Source organism: Portunus trituberculatus, chromosome 25 (genome assembly GCF_017591435.1).
Source record: "Portunus trituberculatus isolate SZX2019 chromosome 25, ASM1759143v1, whole genome shotgun sequence".
Classification (NCBI taxonomy): Eukaryota; Metazoa; Arthropoda; class Malacostraca; order Decapoda; family Portunidae; genus Portunus; species Portunus trituberculatus.
In genome coordinates, this window is record NC_059279.1 from 5,557,501 (window position 1) to 5,574,986 (window position 17,486).

At 48.8% G+C, this 17,486-nt stretch overlaps 2 protein-coding genes across 4 annotated transcripts in view; one reads left to right on the forward strand and one right to left on the reverse strand.

The window, feature by feature from the left end:
• The window catches only part of LOC123508800, a 40,536-nt gene extending 29,021 nt beyond the window's left edge, over positions 1–11,515 (reverse strand). For all 3 annotated transcript variants that reach the window (XR_006676008.1, XR_006676009.1, XM_045262715.1), the window contains exon 1: positions 10,820–11,515. Coding sequence is in view for 1 of the 3 variants with exons in the window: in XM_045262715.1 (XP_045118650.1) it covers positions 10,820–11,277 (458 nt within the window). In the remaining 2 variants the exon portion in view is untranslated. The remainder of the gene's footprint in view (positions 1–10,819) is intronic.
• Positions 1–17,486, forward strand: part of LOC123508798 (endoplasmic reticulum membrane sensor NFE2L1-like) — a 289,801-nt gene that overhangs the window by 137,300 nt on the left and 135,015 nt on the right.

A 17,486-nucleotide genomic window follows, 5' to 3' on the forward strand; every position in this document is an offset into this window, starting at 1 on the left:
CACACACACACACACACACACACACACACACACACACACACACACACACACACACACACACACACACACACACAGCGCGCGCGCGCAAAATTAGCACATCCTCTCGGACTAGTAGGGAACAACTGTGTCAACTCCCCCGAGCGTTGCGTTAAGGAGGAGGGTCTGGGGTAGGCCTTCAGGTGGTGGGGATGAGGGAGGGGGGGCTTGGGGAAGATAGCGGGCAGGGAGAAGTAATGAGGGGGTGCGGGGCGGGCAGGGGAACGCATGTGAAAGCCTATCACTTCTACTTCTTCTCTGATTTCCAGCATTTTTCGCCAGTTTGGATCACGAGGCATTAAATGAATCAGTTCTAGTCCCCAGTCCCAGCCCCCACACACCCAGACCCCCAGGCTCTTAGGCCCCCTGTTCCCAGTCTCCCAGGCCCCCTGTTCCCACTCCCCAGGTTCCAGGTGTATGCGGAGAAAACTCGGAAATCCCCAAGCTGCTAAGTCGTGGCTATGTTGCCGAATAACTGTCTCCCAATATTGGGTGGCGATATTTGGCGCAGTGATGGGGAGTCCCAGGCGCCATATGTGCCGCCACGTGCAGCGCTGAGGTGGTGGCCAGATGGATGTATGTGTGCTCGTGAGGCCGAGTTCACTTGCTGGCCACGACCTGAGGTACCGCAAGGCTAAATTGTTGGCTCACCGCTCTGCAACACCACCAACGTCTCCGCTGACGGGCTTCTGAAGTGAGCGACATGTCGGGGGTGTGTTGAGGAGCAGCAGCAGCCGCCGGTGGTGAAGTGCAGTGGCGAGGTGGCGGTCCTCTGGTGGGCAGCCTGGGCAGGTGGAGCACCATGAAGGAGGGGGAGGGGCAGGGAGTCGCGGGGCGGGGCGCGCCTGTGGTGGAAGTGAAGATGTGGCGGTGGGATGGTGGCGCGCTTGCTACCCGGCCACACCAGCACCACTGCAGCAGCCAGGCACTAGTTGAACGAGTGCGCGGATCTAGTTCACTGGCTTCACTTTGTTTCTGGTGGCGTTGAGGTGTGCAGCAGCGGGAGGAAGCTCGTCTTTGTGCGGGGGTGAGCACAGGTGCCCCCAGGACTGTGTTCCGGGCAGCCGTGCCTCGCCTGGGGCCACGGAGTGTGTGTGCCCTTGTGGCAGCAGTGACTGCCTCAGCCTACACGGAGCACGCCGTCCCTCCCCCCCACCAGGTGTCCAGGATGCTCTCAGAACACGTGTGGGAGCCGCTGCCTTACCAGCCCTGCGACCTTCCCCAGGTAATTGTTTCCATCTTCAGAAGGGTGTCGCCCTTCACTAACACCACTAACAACAACAACTACAACAGCTAACAAGGAGCGTCTAACAAGGGCATGGTGATGCTTTTCTGCTAACTGGACACGTGCTGGCTGGTGGCAGTGGCGGTGCTTTGTAAATAAGAGTGTGGAACCCAGGAAGCCAAGCCGCCGCCATCCTAACACGACTAACCAGCAGGAAGGAAGACACACTTGTCCCGGGACTGCCGAGTGTCGGCGTGTCCACCACCAGTACATGCAACTCACGACACTTGGCTGGGTTTAGTTGATAATTAGATATACGCTTGTGGTGGTGGGTGGTGGTGGCTGTGGCGGGACTGGTGTTCGCACTTGTGAGACGAATTGTAGACATGTTTGTGAGGGTCGGGTGAGGGAGGAGGACTACAGAGGCACGGGGGCTGTGCTTGGCACAGGAGGACCGCCACACGCCCGGGAGAACCAGGAAGAAGGCCACCACCACCACCGCCACCACCACCACCACCAACCCCAACCACGGCCGCCACCACCACCACCACCACCTCGCCGTTTCTCCAGAGGAGCGGTGGTGGCAGGTTGTTGACCTCCCAGGACGCCTTACCTGCCGCCCCTGCCGCCCACCGCCCTTCACACCTGTCACTTCCTCGGCCAGGAGCACAGCCTTGTCAAAGCTCTCAGCATCCAGTAAGCTGCACCAAGGTAATGTGCAAATGTCATCACCACTCCAGTCCTGTCAGCCCCAGCGGCGTCCCTGTCTTTCTCTGCACCTTCTCCTTAGCAGGCGTGGATAGGGGGCGGTGCGACTTGTGCACACTACAGCGGTGTCTCCACAAGGATGCACAAGGCGGCCACGGCTCACCATACTGTGTCCTCCTCGGTAAACATCTCCGTGTCATCACCACTCAGCCCATCCTGCCTCCATGTCTGAGCTAACATGCACACATACCATCCATCAGCTTTTGTTATGTTTCTCCGCGCTTTTTGTCTGTCATCACCAGGCGATGATTGGCTCATTCTTTAGGAATCTTGCGGCGCTCTCCTCCTCCCCATCCTTTTCAGGAACCTCTAAACGTTTCTCTTCTTCCAAACGTCTGTCAGCTTTGCCATTGAGGAACTCCTGCACGCCCTTTGGTCACCGTCAGTATATCACGCACTGGTGAGGGGAGGAAGGAGGGATATTTGGCCCCTTAACAACGACACTCGGGTTAAAAAATCAAGACTCTTTCCTTTACAAGTCCCGCAGTTCCTGTAACATGTTGTACTTGGCATAAGTTACCTGTCACTTCTTTTTTCATGGTTCTAAAGCCGGATGTTCCATAATCAAATCACCTTCCGTTTTGAGGTGCTGGAGAACGCCCCTCACTCCTCGCCCCTCGCCCCTCGCTGCACGTACGCGCTTCTCTCCCTGAGGATAGGAAAGCCCCTGCGATCCAACATGTCTCTCGTCTTCGTCTGGGACTTGTCGTCATTGTCACGTGAGTGTGCACGTCCCCCTCGTCCTCGTCCCTTTCCTGCCTTCATCCCTTGTGTTTCCAGATGTCATTCTTCCGTTCTGTGGCCATTTATCTTGTTGGACGTCTCCTCCCTCTTCCGCTCCTATTGCCTCACCATCACCATCTTCCTCTGCTTTCTTTCTTCTGGTCTTTCTTACTCCTGTGTTTTTCTCTATTCTAATTACCGCCGCCGTCCACCGCCTATTTGTAGGGAACCGCGCCCTGCCTCTCATCAATCTCCGCTAAAATACTTCTCGAATACACCTTTGATATATCCTGCCATGAAACATTCCATAATTACACGATGTATTATTAGTAATTATATATATATATATATATATATATATATATATATATATATATATATATATATATATATATATATATATATATATATATATATATATATATATATATATATATATATATATATATATATATATATATATATATATATATATATATATATATATATATATATATATATATATATATATATATATATATATATATATATATATATGTGTGTGTGTGTGTGTGTGTGTGTGTGTGTGTGTGTGTGTGTGTGTGTGTGTGTGTGTGTGTGAATAAATGTTATGACAGTTACGGAATTTTGTTTGGGGTTGGCGAAGCAAGAGCGCAGTCAGGGCAAAGTGAGGCGATAGACGAGTCAGCAACGCAGCTTTGGTCCACTCCTTTGCTCCGCAGGGTGCGGCGAAGGGGTCATCATATGTTTATATATCGGGGTGTTTATTTTCCCTGCATCGTTCCTGCAGTCAGGTGTGGATGAGAGGAGAGGCTGTGCGGGGCAGAGGAAGGCAGCGTGCTCTTCTCTGAGCGAGGCTGTCACTGGGGCCTAAGTTAGCTACGATCTGGCCATTGAGGACTCTGAGTTCTGTCCTCGCTCTCCGTCACCACTTCACTAAACACTACCTTAATGCTACTCTAGGATACATTGTCCACAACGAGAATCTCACTGCCAAGATTTCCTCCTGAATAATACCTTTTCCTTTCGCCGGGGCAATATACATCACCTTAACGCTTCTCGGGGCAGATTTCCTCAGTCGACCATTTTACCCACTAGATCTGCCCTCCTAATCATTCCTCTGTGTCTGCTTAACTTAGAAAAGACTAAAACTGGACTGGAACATTCGTGATCAGCGAAAGACGGAGTGGAGCAAGGTAGGTGTTTGCCCTTTGAGGACCACACTCAGCGGATGAAACAAGAGCGGCCTCAGATAAAGACCAATATGAATGGAGGCTAGAGAGAATGGATAAAGTAGGAGCAGATAAGGACAGTATGTGAAAACGAAGATCTACAGCTTCCATTAAGGATTTATGTAGGATGCAAGGGATGTATTTTTTTTTTTTTTTTTTTAGTATGACTCGACACTATGGAACATGAACAAACATATGAACAGAGGATAGCCTGAGGAAAAAAAAAAGGGGGGCAGGAACTGATAAGGATAGTGTGTGAAAGGAAGGACTTGCAGCTTCCAATAATAGGACCAAATGGGATGGAAAACTTGGAAAATGTAGGAATGAAATAGAACACTACGTGGGAAGATAGGATGTATGGCTTAACCCCTTGAGTACCATGACGCTTTTCCATATTCATTCTAGTTACTATTTAGTGATTTTATACAGCTTCAGAAACTCATATCGGAGAATTAGAATAATGAGAACTGTGGCCATTAATCTTCTGACCTCCATAGACCCTTCCTGATGTTAATAAAATGGTGTAATCGTGCACAAATCTCAAGGTAAAAATGTGTTCCAGTATTGAAGGGGTTAAGGATTCTTGTATGATGGACTTTCCTGAAGGACCTGACGAGAGAATCCACAGCGTCCTTTAGAACCTGACAGGTAGAATTTGCAAGTTCCCTCAAGGGCATGACTAAGACGATGTGTGTCTCCCTTTAAGAGAACGTAACGGGAAGGACCAGCATCTCTCATGAAGGACCTGGCGAGGTGGACCTGGAGTGGCGGACCCAGCGAGGCAGACCTGCAGTGTTCTTTTAGAGGCGTGAAGGGAACTCTTTCTTTTATAATATGTCTTGGACTACAAGGGCAACATCTTTCTTAAAAACTACACATTTTCTAAAGAGCCTGGTGGTGACAAAGTAAAGGTCCTCCATGGTGGGAAGGATACTTTGCTCGCTAATGACGGTGTGACTCTCTCTTCTTCATCAGTGCAAGAACATCTATCCGTGATTCTACTGAACAGAACTAAGAGCACTGCAGGTACTGAATGATGCGACCTACTGCTTCACGCCTCCTGCTGCATGTGATGCCTTTTCAAATCATCGTACATCTAACACGTCTTTATCAAGTTCGAGAAGTTTCAGCAGGTAAAGAAGATGAATCATTAACTTTTAGCCCCGAATTTCTGGAGTGCGCCTGTCAGATCCGTCTCCCTCTTCCCTCCCCCCTCGTCCCTCCTCCCTCCTGCTTCCACCCTGCCCAGCAGAGGTCCGGCACAGATTAACGACCACTGGCGAAGGAAGGCGGCCATGACACGCCCACAATTTCCTCCCGTGACCAGTGACCTCTTTAGTAAGATGAATGAAAGTTGAGGCGCTTTCTTAAACATAGGGAGAGGTGGGAGGCGCCCGACTTGTCACTTCGGCTCGCCAGTTCAGCGCCACTTGATGAGAGAGGTGATGCTCTTCCTTCACCCAGGAGAGATCAAATCACCACCATCAAAACACAATTCCTTTTTTTCTATTTTTTGAAGGGGCGTCACACAGAGAATATAAATCAATAAACAGGTGGAGATCGATGTAAATGTTAAAAGTAATGGAGCCTGCATAAAGCCAGTAGCCCTATACGTGTTAGTCCCTGCAAGATGAGACATACTTCCGCCTTTCTCTGCCATAATTCACCATTTATTCCACAAAACTTATGAACGAGATTTGAACGTGCCAGTTATCGTCAGCCGGCCCCGTAAGGAAGGGAGGGAAGAGAGGAGGAGGAAACTCTGGATGATCATGGAAAAGGAAGGAGAGCATGAGGATGGCGCTTAAGAAACTGGGAGACGAGAAAGGAGGCGCTGAAGGGAGATGAGAGGAAGAGAGAGAGAGAGAGGGGGGGCGCTGAAGGTGTAGGAGGGAAAGAAGGAGAGAAAGAAGGGGGCGCTGAAGGGCTGCGAGGGAGAGAGGGAGAGGGGGCGCTGAAGGGTTGGGAGGGAAAGAGAGAAGGAGGGTGCGGTGAAGAGCTGGGAGGGAGAAAGGGAGAGAAAGAGAGATTGGGGGTCGCTGAAGGGCTGGGAGGGAGAAAGGGAGAAAGAGGGGCACTGAAGGGCCTGGAGAGAGAGAGAAAGAAAGAAAGAGAGAGAGAGAGAGAGAGAGAGAGAGAGAGAGAGAGAGAGAGAGAGAGAGAGAGAGAGAGAGAGAGAGAGAGAGACGAGGGGGTAAAGGATTTCAGGGAGGGAGGGAGAGAAAGAGGGACGCTGAAGGGCTGGGAGGAAGTGAAAGAGAGAGACGGGAGAGGGGCGGTGAAGGGCTAGGAGGGAGGAAGGGAGAGAAAGAGGGGCGATGAGGGGCTGGGAGAGTGAGAGAGAGAGAGAGAGAGAGAGAGAGAGAGAGAGAGAGAGAGAGAGAGAGAGAGAGAGAGAGAGAGAAGGGCCGTTGAAGGGACTGGCGAGAGAGTTGCCGAAAGTGTTTTAAGTAGGTTGGCGAGAAAGTCCGGTAAGGCTGAGAGAGCTGGTCACCTATTGCACAAATGTTGAAGTGGCACGACACACACACACACACACACACACACACACACACACACACACACACACACACACACACACACACACACACACACACACACACACACACACACACACACACACACACTCATGATTAAATTGTCCAGTTTCGATTAGCATTATTCTTGAGGTATCATTAAGCAGCAAGTCTTTCTCTGACACCAATATATCAGCATCACGACTGCAAGGAGCAAAGGGTGAAGGTATCAGTATTCTAGTGAGCTTTGTGGCGAGTCATAGCAGAGCCTGATCTTCTGAATGCTATGGCTGCCGCAAGCTTCACCTTTGCTACTTGGCGGACCTTCCCTTAACCCCTTCAGTACTGGGACGCTTTGTTACCTTGAGTTTTGGGTGGGATTAGACGAATTTATTTGTATTAGGTAAGGACTATGGAGATCAGAAGATTAATGGCCAGAGTCTTCACTATTTTAATCCCCCACACAAGTTTCTGAAACTATAAAATCACCAAATAGGGAGCGGAATAAATATGAAAACGCGCCATGGTACTGAAGGGGTTAATCTCTTCAGTACCTTGCTGCGTTTTCATATCATTTTGCTTCCTATTTTGGTGATTTTATACACCTTCAGAAACTTATGGATTAAAGTAATAAAGACTGTGGCCATTAATCTTCTGACCTTCATAGACCCTTCCTAATGTCAATAAAATGGTCTAATCGTACGTAAATCTCAAGATGAAAATTTTTCCCAGTATTGAAGGGGTTAATCTTAACACGCTGAATGTTATTAGGTAAGTACTGGGAGTTTCTTTCAATCCACTCTTGTCCTTTGCTGCATGTGCTAGTAATGATCTTGTATTGTATCTTTGAACTCTTCAATATTGGGACATATTTTTTCCTTGAGATTTGCGTACTATCAGACCATTTTATTGATATTAAGAAGAGTGTATGGAGATCACAAGATTAATGGCTAAAGTCTTCACTATTTTAACCCCCCACATAAGTTTCTAAGGCTGTATAATATCACCAAATAATAAGCAGAATGAATATGGAAGCGCGTCATGGTACTAAAGGGGTTAGTCTCAAAACACTGGATATTTCTTAGCTAGAGACTGGGAGGTTCTTTCAGTTCCCTCTTGTCTTTTTTTACGTGTGCCAGTAAAGATCTCGTACTGTGTCTTTAAGAGCATAAGAACGTAACAAAAACAAAACTGGCAGGTAATGAAGTGATGAAATCTTTATAGTATTGTGGAGTCTAAGTTTATTTTCGCCAAGTAAACTCATAAAGGTCCATTCAGGTGAAGTGATGCTGTTCCATATTGTCTCTACCTTTCAAATGATTAACAATATGAGGAATTATAAGAAGGAAAGAATAAATTGAAACAGAAACTAAGCTTAAACTAAACTAAATGAAAACTAAAAGAACAGCTGCACATGGAAAGGAGAAGGTGTGTGTGTGTGTGTGTGTGTGTGTGTGTGTGTGTGTGTGTGTGTGTGTGTGTGTGTGTGTGTGTGTGTTCCTTATCTAAATCATCAAAGGATCTCCATCACCTCACGACTTCTTCATACGATCTCATTGAAATCACCATAAATGAGAAGATTGTCTTGCTTTGCCTTGCTTCTTTCTTTTTTCTTATTGTGTTTCTCCGTTTCCTTCTTTCTTTTCTTTCTGCCTTTCTTTCTTCGCATTGTTATTCATATTGTTATCATTTTCTTTTCCTCTCCCTCCTCCTACACCTTCAGTTCGATTCTTCCTCTTCTTCATATCTTTCCCCCTCCTCGCATCTTGATCACCACACCCTCCTCCTCCTCCTCCTCCTCCTCCTCCTCCTCCTCCTCCTCCTCCTCCTCCTCCTCCTCCTCCTACCACACCTTCAAATAAAAAAAAGGGCGGAGAACAGAACAGCAACAGGAAAAACATCACGCTATTCGAAGACCTTTTTTCCCTTCTGCTTCAGACTTTTCTCCATCCCCAACACCCCTCCCCTCCCTAAATCTGTCCCCCTTCCTCAACCCCAACCCTTCCCCACCCCCTTGTTTATACACCCCTTCCTTCCCCCGCCCTCCTCCTCCCCTCACAAGCAAAGGACTGTGTGTGAGGTCCTTATTTTATCGACATTTATTTCGTTGATTTTCGATACGTACATATTTGTTTACCTATTTATTTCTTTATTTTTCGTATTTATTGGTTTCTCTCTCTCTCTCTCTCTCTCTCTCTCTCTCTCTCTCTCTCTCTCTCTCTCTCTCTCTCTCTCTCTCTCTCTCTCTCTCTCTCTCGTATCGTAATGTATATAGTTTCTCTTTTGATTTGTTTTATTAGCAAATATGTAAGTAAAAATAAAGGAGAAAATAACTTGGTGGTCATAATTTCTCTGTTTGGAAATTATTGTGCGTTGTTCCTTCTTTTTTCTTCTTTTTTCTTTCTTTTTTTTTTCTTCTTTCTGGTCATCTGAAATATTTGCTCGAGTCGAGTCTTTCGTTTCGCCTTTTCTCTTTTTTTTTTTTTTTTTTGTTTACTTTCGGTTGGTCGTATGAAATATATAAGTTTACTCGGTTCCTTTTCTTATTTTGTTTTTGTGTGGTTAGTATCTCTCTCTCTCTCTCTCTCTCTCTCTCTCCAAAAATATGATTAAGTTGCTCTAAAAGTTAATTTGTCGCTCATTGCCATTCACTCAAGTTTATGGGCCGGATGTAATACCGGACACACACACACACACACACACACACACACACACACACACACACACACACACACACACACACACACACACACACACACACACACACACACACACACACACACACACACACACACACACACACACACACACTCTCTCTCTCTCTCTCTCTCTCTCTCTCTCTCTCTCTCTCTCTCTCTCTCTCTCTCTCTCTCTCTCTCTCTCTCTCTCTCTCTCTCTCTCTCTCTCTCTCCCCTATGCACTCGCCATCCTTAAAGATATATCGTTAAGATAGACAGACAAAGATAAACAGACAGAGGTAGTGGAAGAGGGATTACCAAGGCGATGGTGGTGGTGGTAGTGGTGGCGGTGGTGGTGATGTCACTTTGAGGTCGGGAATGGTTTGTTAGCTCGAAGATGACACAGTAATTTTACACACACCATCCCCCGCCCAAAGATCATTCCTTTATGGTCTTTAGTTTTACAGCAGCCATTATGATGGTTTGCCAACAGCCCGTGGTCATGGCTGGGACCGCCCGCCCTTTCCGCGAGTCACGTCACCCGGTATTGGGACTCTCGGCAGGGGAGGAGGAGGAGGAGGACGAGGAGCAGGAGGAGGAGGAAGTGCCGTACTTAATGGTGTGTGTGTGTGTGTGTGTGTGTGTGTGTGTGTGTGTGTGTGTGTGTGTTCCGAACCGCCCCACCCCGCCACGCTCCAGCGACACTGGCCCTCTCCTGTAGGCTTTTGCACTTTACTCACTGCCGGGTTAATAGCCAGTATCGCGTGCACTGGGGCAAACACACACACACACACACACACACACACACACACACACACACACACACACACACACACATCACCATCGGCTTGCTTTATCTGAGGCTTGAACACTGTGTGGTGGTGTGGCTCGACACTATCACTGCCGCGAACACTCGACAAAACCACCACGTTTGAATGAGCTCCAGTGCAGCCTGAATATTAATGAGGCAGTGCGGGTAGTAAGACTCGGCCCCGCTGTCCTCGTTCCCTTTGCCACGTGTTGCTGAACCCGATCAATGCTCGCTCGCGCCTACAGTAACTACGTACTGCCACGTCTCAGGCGAATGAGGCGGGCCGGAACAGGCGAGGCGAGACGCGGCCGCTACGGCACCTTCAGGATAACTGAGGGAACGGCAGCCCAAGCGAGCTAGGAACTTTTGAACTGTGGAAATCCCAGTTGTTCTGCGGGCTGGCTGGCTGGCCGTGGAGGGAGTCCCCAGCCGCGGGCCGCCTCCAGCCCGGCCTTCCCAAGGTCTCTCCGCGACGCCCACTTAAGTCTCGCACACTTGTTGCTGGGTTGTGGCGGGAAATTTGCTGGGCACGTCTTGGGTGGGGAGTCCCCGGGCCACGGTTAGGGCATTGACGTGCACGGCAGGCATGGAAAGGGATGCTCAGCTATCCCTGCAACGCGCGCGCCTCTCCCTCACTGTGCTGCTGCTTCGTCATGGCACTCTACTCACACTCCCCAGACTTACCTTAGACTGACAGAGCTGTAGGCACCACTGGAAAGCTAACCACACTAATGCTAGTAGTGGGACAGGCCATGGTTCTCACGCACGCCGCCGCTCCCGCCACTACATGCCTGCGGTGGAGAGCGGCGGTCTATCTAAGGGCTACTTACCAGCCAGGGCGGAGAGGTGTGCCTGGGGCCGCTGGTGGCGACTGACTAACACCAGCACCGTCTGCGTCGTGCAAATACTTTGTGCTCTCAGGGACGGCATGCGGAAATCCCAAGGGAGTCGATCCGGACATCCCGAGGTGCGGTGTAAGGGCGGGGCCGCTGACAGCCTCGACAGGAGTCCGGCCTGGCAGCCTCGTCGCCTTCACCGCGCCGCTCTTACGGGTCCTCTCGCCAGCCTGTTCCCGGCCGATGTGGACGGTAAGGCGGGTGCGCGGGTGTGCTGGCCAGGAGCGAGGAGCACGGCAAGGGCGTCCCGAGGCTGGTGGAGGCCAGCTGTCCGCTCCTGATAAGCCGGATCTTTGCGGGTCCCACGGCCGCCGCGCAGACGCCCCGTAACGGCACACCTGTCTCGCCTCACTTATCATTTGTCTTAAATGCTCGCCGTTTTTATTCTCCATTAGGACAAGAAACGTAGAAAAAAAAAGCACACGCCGCCCAAAACTTAGACGAGTATCTGGCAGTTTCCAGACAGCGTGGCCGGGTGATAAAGGTTACTGCTTCACACCTGGTTACCGCACACTTGCTAATACCATCTCGTTACCGTTAATGAAGGAAGGAGTGCCGCCCTGCCTGATGGTCGTGGCGGGGACGTGTGTGGGCCGCGACAGGGGTCGGCCAGGGCTTGGCGAAGACGCTACAGGGCGTAATGGCAAGGCAGTGTGGCAGTGGCCGTTGAAGGTTGCCATCCAGGAAAATAAAAGTGATGTAGACAGTGTAAGTTTTTGTGCGTATCTTCTCAATGTATCTAGTGGGAGGGAGGAGCCTTGGTGATGCCAAGGTGATGAGGATGGTGATGAGGATTAACTTGATGGGGAGGATGGCCGTGATCGCAACAACAATAACTATAATAATGATAATGACAATGACAACAATGATAGAAAAAAAGAAAGAAGAATGATATTATTTTTGTTGTGATCTTTATTATGACTACTATTATCGTTCTTCTTCTTATCACCATAATAATTTTAGTCTGAGCACACGGGCATTACGTATTATTATGAGCACCAGTAATCGAGCAAGAATGACGACATGTGCAGCCGTCAAGGTTAGCGGTGTTTTATAAGAAGGATCCTGCCGCGGGACGGAAGCCTGAACACAGTGCTAGATGAACATTGAGATAACACCGGTGGGGAGGTGAAAGGGAGGGAGAACGGGGAGACAAGAGGCAGGAATTGAGAGTTTTAGTAATGAATATGAAATAGACGAAGAGTTGGGAAGATGTGTACAGGAGACGGGAGATGAAATAAGGGAAGAACGGAAGGCAGGAGAGGACTAGTAATAAACATCAAACAAAGAGAAAAAAGCAGGAATACGAGTGCAGATAAAAGCATCGTGGAGGCGAAATCTGGGGAAGGAGGAGGAGGAGGCAGGAGACAGGAGTGAACAGTTTTAGCAATGAGTGTCAAATAGATAGAAAAGTAAGAAGATTAAACTACTAGAGCGGTGAAAAGGAGGGAGGACAGAGAGACAGAAGGCAGGAGGAGAATACAGTTTTAGCGATTAATAAACAAGAGAAAGACAGAAGTGTAGAGGTAGACAGAAGCAGTGCAGAGGTGAAATGAAAGAAGGACTAGGAGACACCAGACAGAGAACACTTTCAGAGATAAGCATTTCACAGACAGACAGACAGACAGAGGGACAGACGGAGACACAGAGGCAGGCAGGCAGGCAGAACCACGTGGGCCGCCTGGAGCATCGTGTGAGGTGCGGCGTGGAATGAACCTTGAACCATATTTTTGGTGGTGGTTGTAACAAAAAAAGAAAAAAAATGATAAGCGCCTCCCAGGTCCGCTAAGCTTGTGAATCCGGATGTTGGACGCGGATCTACTCCCCTCCGGCGGCGCTGGCCCTGGCTCAGCTCACCGCCAAGGTCCGCCCGTCCCACCCTCACCCTCGCCCGCCCCGGTCCTGCCCCCCTCCCTCCTTTTCGTCGCCTCCTCCTCGTCGTCATCGTCATTGCTATAGCGCTGGTTTTGCTTCTCGTCCTACTCATTATTATCATTGTTATTGTCTTCGTGTTCTTTCAAACCTTCTTCCTCTCCTCCTCCTCCTCCTCCTCCTCCTCCTCCTCCTCCTCCTCCTCCTCCTCCTCCTCCTCCTCCTCCTCCTCCTCCTCCTCCTCCATCCCAGTTACTTGAGGAAAAAAAAAAACAACGGCTTACATCGTCGCTTTGTATTACGTGGATGTGTGGCCCATGAGCCTCTGGTGTGCCCGGCTAGCTGGTGGTGCTCGGCTGTGGTCGGTGCTGGCCTCCCGCAGTCCCACCCTTAGAGCGGCGTCAGTGGTACTTAATGGCAGGGGACAGAGTACGGCAGCGCGCCAGGTGGTATCTCGGGTTTTTATCGCCGGTTTGCTTGTAACTCCGGTATTGAGTTTGGAATGCTTTTTTTTTACGCCCACTGAGGGAAAGGTAAAAATATTATGACAGGGAACGAGTTTCTCTTCCTGCACCGCCTCGATAGATATGAGTCACAGTGGTTTTGTGGCTTGAATTACTTGCCCATGCGTTAAGTACCTTTATTTCCCGTTCATCTCATTTGTGGACGTCTTTTATATCCATTATGGTCAACGTGAAAATAGTATGACAGAGAACCAGTTTTTCCGCCTTCATTAGCTTTGAGGATCTGAATAGGAGGAGTATTGTTGCTTGAATCACTCGCCTGTGCCTTAAGTACATTTATTCTCCACGTATCAGTTTATCTTCATAAAAAAATCTGCGTTAATGTTTACGTCTTACCTCTGTGGATCTTGGGAATCTGAACAGGAGTTGTGTTACTTGAATTACTCGTCTCTGCCTTCAGCACGTTCATTTTTCACACATTCTTTACACAGAATTAGCACTCGTGTTTATATATTAACTGAGTCTTGAAATTTGTACAAGAGGGGTATCATTGTTTTGTTTATATGAATGTATGACAAGTACATATATTTTTCATGTAATTCAATGGAAATGCTTGTCTTCGTGTAGTTTAGCCATACTCGTCCCATTTATTTCTTTGAAACTAGAACTTAAATATTGTGCTGCTCCGCCACCAGTAATAATTGAAAGGCAGAAGCCACATTTTGTATGAGTTCCGACATTCAGAACGGTCGAGGCACACAGCGCTCCTCTGCACAGCTTGGATCACGGCCTTCCACTTAGCGCTGACCACAACTACCGACACTGAGTCACAAAAATACTCCCTTCCTCGTGAGCACGTGTACCTCAAGGCCGGTAGAGAGGGAAAATACATGTTCCCAGTTACTTTATCAACTGTCTTACTCGTGGGAAGTGTTGTTATACTATAGTCGTGGAGAATTCGTAAACGGCACTCCGCTAACATGCATTAGAGAAGCTGAGATGTTTCCGGTAGAGCGCTTTGGTAAAATTTAGTTGGTATTATTCAAGATAAATATTCAAGTAACATTTTACATTATGGTATAGCTTTCTTTCATTCTTCATTCATCCAGTTTACTCGGAATCTACCATTTATCAGGCTAAGAGAGTGTCAGCTGATGAGAAGACCTGAGACTAAGAGAGACGGAGAAAGTGAGTTAGTGTAGCAGGTTATTTAGTGAGCGCCTGACCACTATTGTACAGGGACGATGCTTCATTCAAACTAACTCATGGAAAAATACTGATGAAAGAGGAACACTGGCTTTATGTTCTTCAAGGTGTTTTTTTCCCCATACGAGTATAGTTTACGTATGATTCTCTCTCTCTCTCTCTCTCTCTCTCTCTCTCTCTCTCTCTCTCTCTCTCTCTCTCTCTCTCTCTCTCTCTCTCTCTCTCTCTCTCTCTCTCTCTCTCTCTCTCTCTCTCTCTCTCCACTCCTCGTGTAATACATTCCACGGAACTGAGGCAAAATGTATGGAGAGTTGAGTTATGTACTGAGATTTCCTGGATCCAGCAAACCCAGTGCCAGCCTTCACTCCACGTACGTACAAGGCAGCGGCCCGGATACCTGTGCATAGGTCCGTGTCTGTCTGTGTGTCTGCCTGTCTGCCTACTTGCGTGCGTGCGTTCGTCCCTGGCGCGTGGGACAGGTGTGATCCGGGATGACAAACTACTCCGCCGTATTATTAACAGCGACCCTCGTGACGTAACCAGGAAGCTTTTACGGAATCCTTGTGAGCGAGGCGACGAGTGTCCTGGTGGGAGGCGGAGGCGGCGGGTCGCGCGGCGCGGCCACCAAGCGTCCCATTGTTTATGATCGCCACATGCATTCCGTGATGAGCTCCCACCAGCGGCCGTACCGTGCATCCCTCGCTCCCCTGACTGAGTGCACAATTACACCTCACAGTCCACCGACCAGTAATAGAAGTGTTCCACCTCACTAGCTTTGTGCTTCGACACCTTGTGTATGTCATGTCCATCTGATATTTTGTTCTCAACAATTTTTTTTGCTTGTGTGTGTAAAAAAATAGCTTGTAATAATTTAAGTAGTGCCATTTTGTGGTTTATTTAGAATTCTATCATTAAGATCAGACAGTACTTATTAGAACTGTGGAATGGAAACTATGAATATGATTTTATGTAATAGAAATCATTCATGTTCAATAAAGGTGTGTGTGTGTGTGTGTGTGTGTGTGTGTGTGTGTGTGTGTGTGTGTGTGTGTGTGTGTGTGTGTGTGTGTGCGCGCGCGTGCACTCGCTGGAGCTGTAGTTCCATATTGGGAACAAGGGCAAGGAGACAGTTTCATGCAAGGCCCCGGATACTTTATACTAGTGTCCAGAGTATAACTTAAAGGAGGATGAGAGGAGACCAAGTGAGGCGTGAAGGCAAACCCGCGCCTCTTCCTCAGTACGTGGAGGCAGTGATGCTCTTGCCTCTCCTGCCCCGTGTACTAATAATTGTGGAGGTGCATGTGTTGCGTATGGTAATATTTGCTCACAGAAAACTTAGTAGCTGACTGAGTGGCGTGTGTGGACGAGAATGCTGTTGTTTGATCTTCAATTACTATCATTCATGTCATTTATCCTCCACATTACATTTTTTGCTTCATCAGCCTCAATGCATCATGCGGTATCGCTAGCCTTGTTTAAATAATGATAATTGGGTTTTTGCACTGTATACCTGTACTCTGTTAAAATCATGTGGTTTTGTGACCGTGCAAAATTGAGAGGTTACAGTATTGGCTGGAAGGAGAGAGAGAGAGAGAGAGAGAGAGAGAGAGAGAGAGAGAGAGAGAGAGAGAGAGAGAGAGCGGAAGGGAGGGTTTTGCATCACGTTCCTGGGTAAAAAAAAAATGCAGGCCTTTAGAAAATCCAGCCAGATCCGTTGAATGTGAGAGAGAGAGAGAGAGAGAGAGAGAGAGAGAGAGAGAGAGAGAGAGAGAGAGAGAGACAGACAGAGAGAGAGAGAGATTTACCTAACAGACGAGAAAGATGTATTGAGTGAGAGGGATAATGGAGAGCGGTGTTGAGTGAGTACAAGGGAAGACACGAGCGCTGCGTCTCTTGGTGTCCATCAGAGGCGGCGAGAACACGAGGGTGTGTAAAAGTGTGTTAGTGAGGGGCAGGGCACGAGGCGGCCACCCTGCTATACACGATCATGTCCGTCGGGCGCGCAAGACAAAAAAAAAAGACGACATACTTGACAGGTTTTTATGGGATTATCTTCATGTTCCTGGCCACAGCACTCACAGGAGTCGCCGCGCGTGCAAGTGAAAGGCGCAAGGTAGCTCACCACCTCGCAGCACGCCGCGTTACCTTCCTTTCCCGCCACCTTCAGACCGCGCCAGGTGCATTGACACCCACCCGTCTGCCGGCCAGCTTGGCGAGGTGCTTGCGGCTACAACTAAATCTGGCAGTAATTGGTGAGGACGCCCGGATGACACTTCCCCCTTCCTCTTCGCCTCCCAAGCGGGCCCCCGTCACCCCGGTGCGTACACTGCTTCACCCTTTCCTGCGTCTCGCCTATGCATAAATAAGTAGTAGTGTGCGGGGGATTTAGTGTGCATAGCTTCCCTCACGGACATCCCGTCTAGGAGGATAAAAGGATAGTGGGTGGAGTGAGGCGTGGGCGTGGGTGGCGACGCTAAGGAAACACTCAGAGCCGGGAAGCGTGCACGAATATATATAACGTGTCGTAAATTATATAATATACACTTGAGAAAATAGTAAAAGGAATGCCTGTAGGAAGTACGAGGAAGCGTCCGACTCAAGCAGGAGGCGAAAGGGGAAACCACACTCACATAAACTGCTCATTGAGTCATCAGTACATGCAAAAAAGGAGACACTTGTCACGACGAGGCGCGGTGGCAAGGTGAGGCGGGGCGAGGGCCAGGGCGGGACCTGCACCCCACCATCCCACCACCCCATCACCCCACCACTCTACCACCCAACAGCGCCACTTGGCTGGTAATTGCCGGCCAGGTGTGCTGTGGTGCCTCTGGTGGTGCAGGCCTCCGCCGCAGCGGGAGGCGATGCTGCTTATGGTCACTGTTTATTTATTTATTTATTTTTTTTTTCTTGTAAAGAAGACTGGCCAAGGGCTGCAAAAAAATATAAATAAGTTTTAATTACTTTCTCTCAAAATGTTGACTGGAAAGGAGCTCCAGTCAGGTTGGTCAGCTCAGTATATGTAACGTGTTTTAATCTTGTTTATTGACGCGCTCCTACAG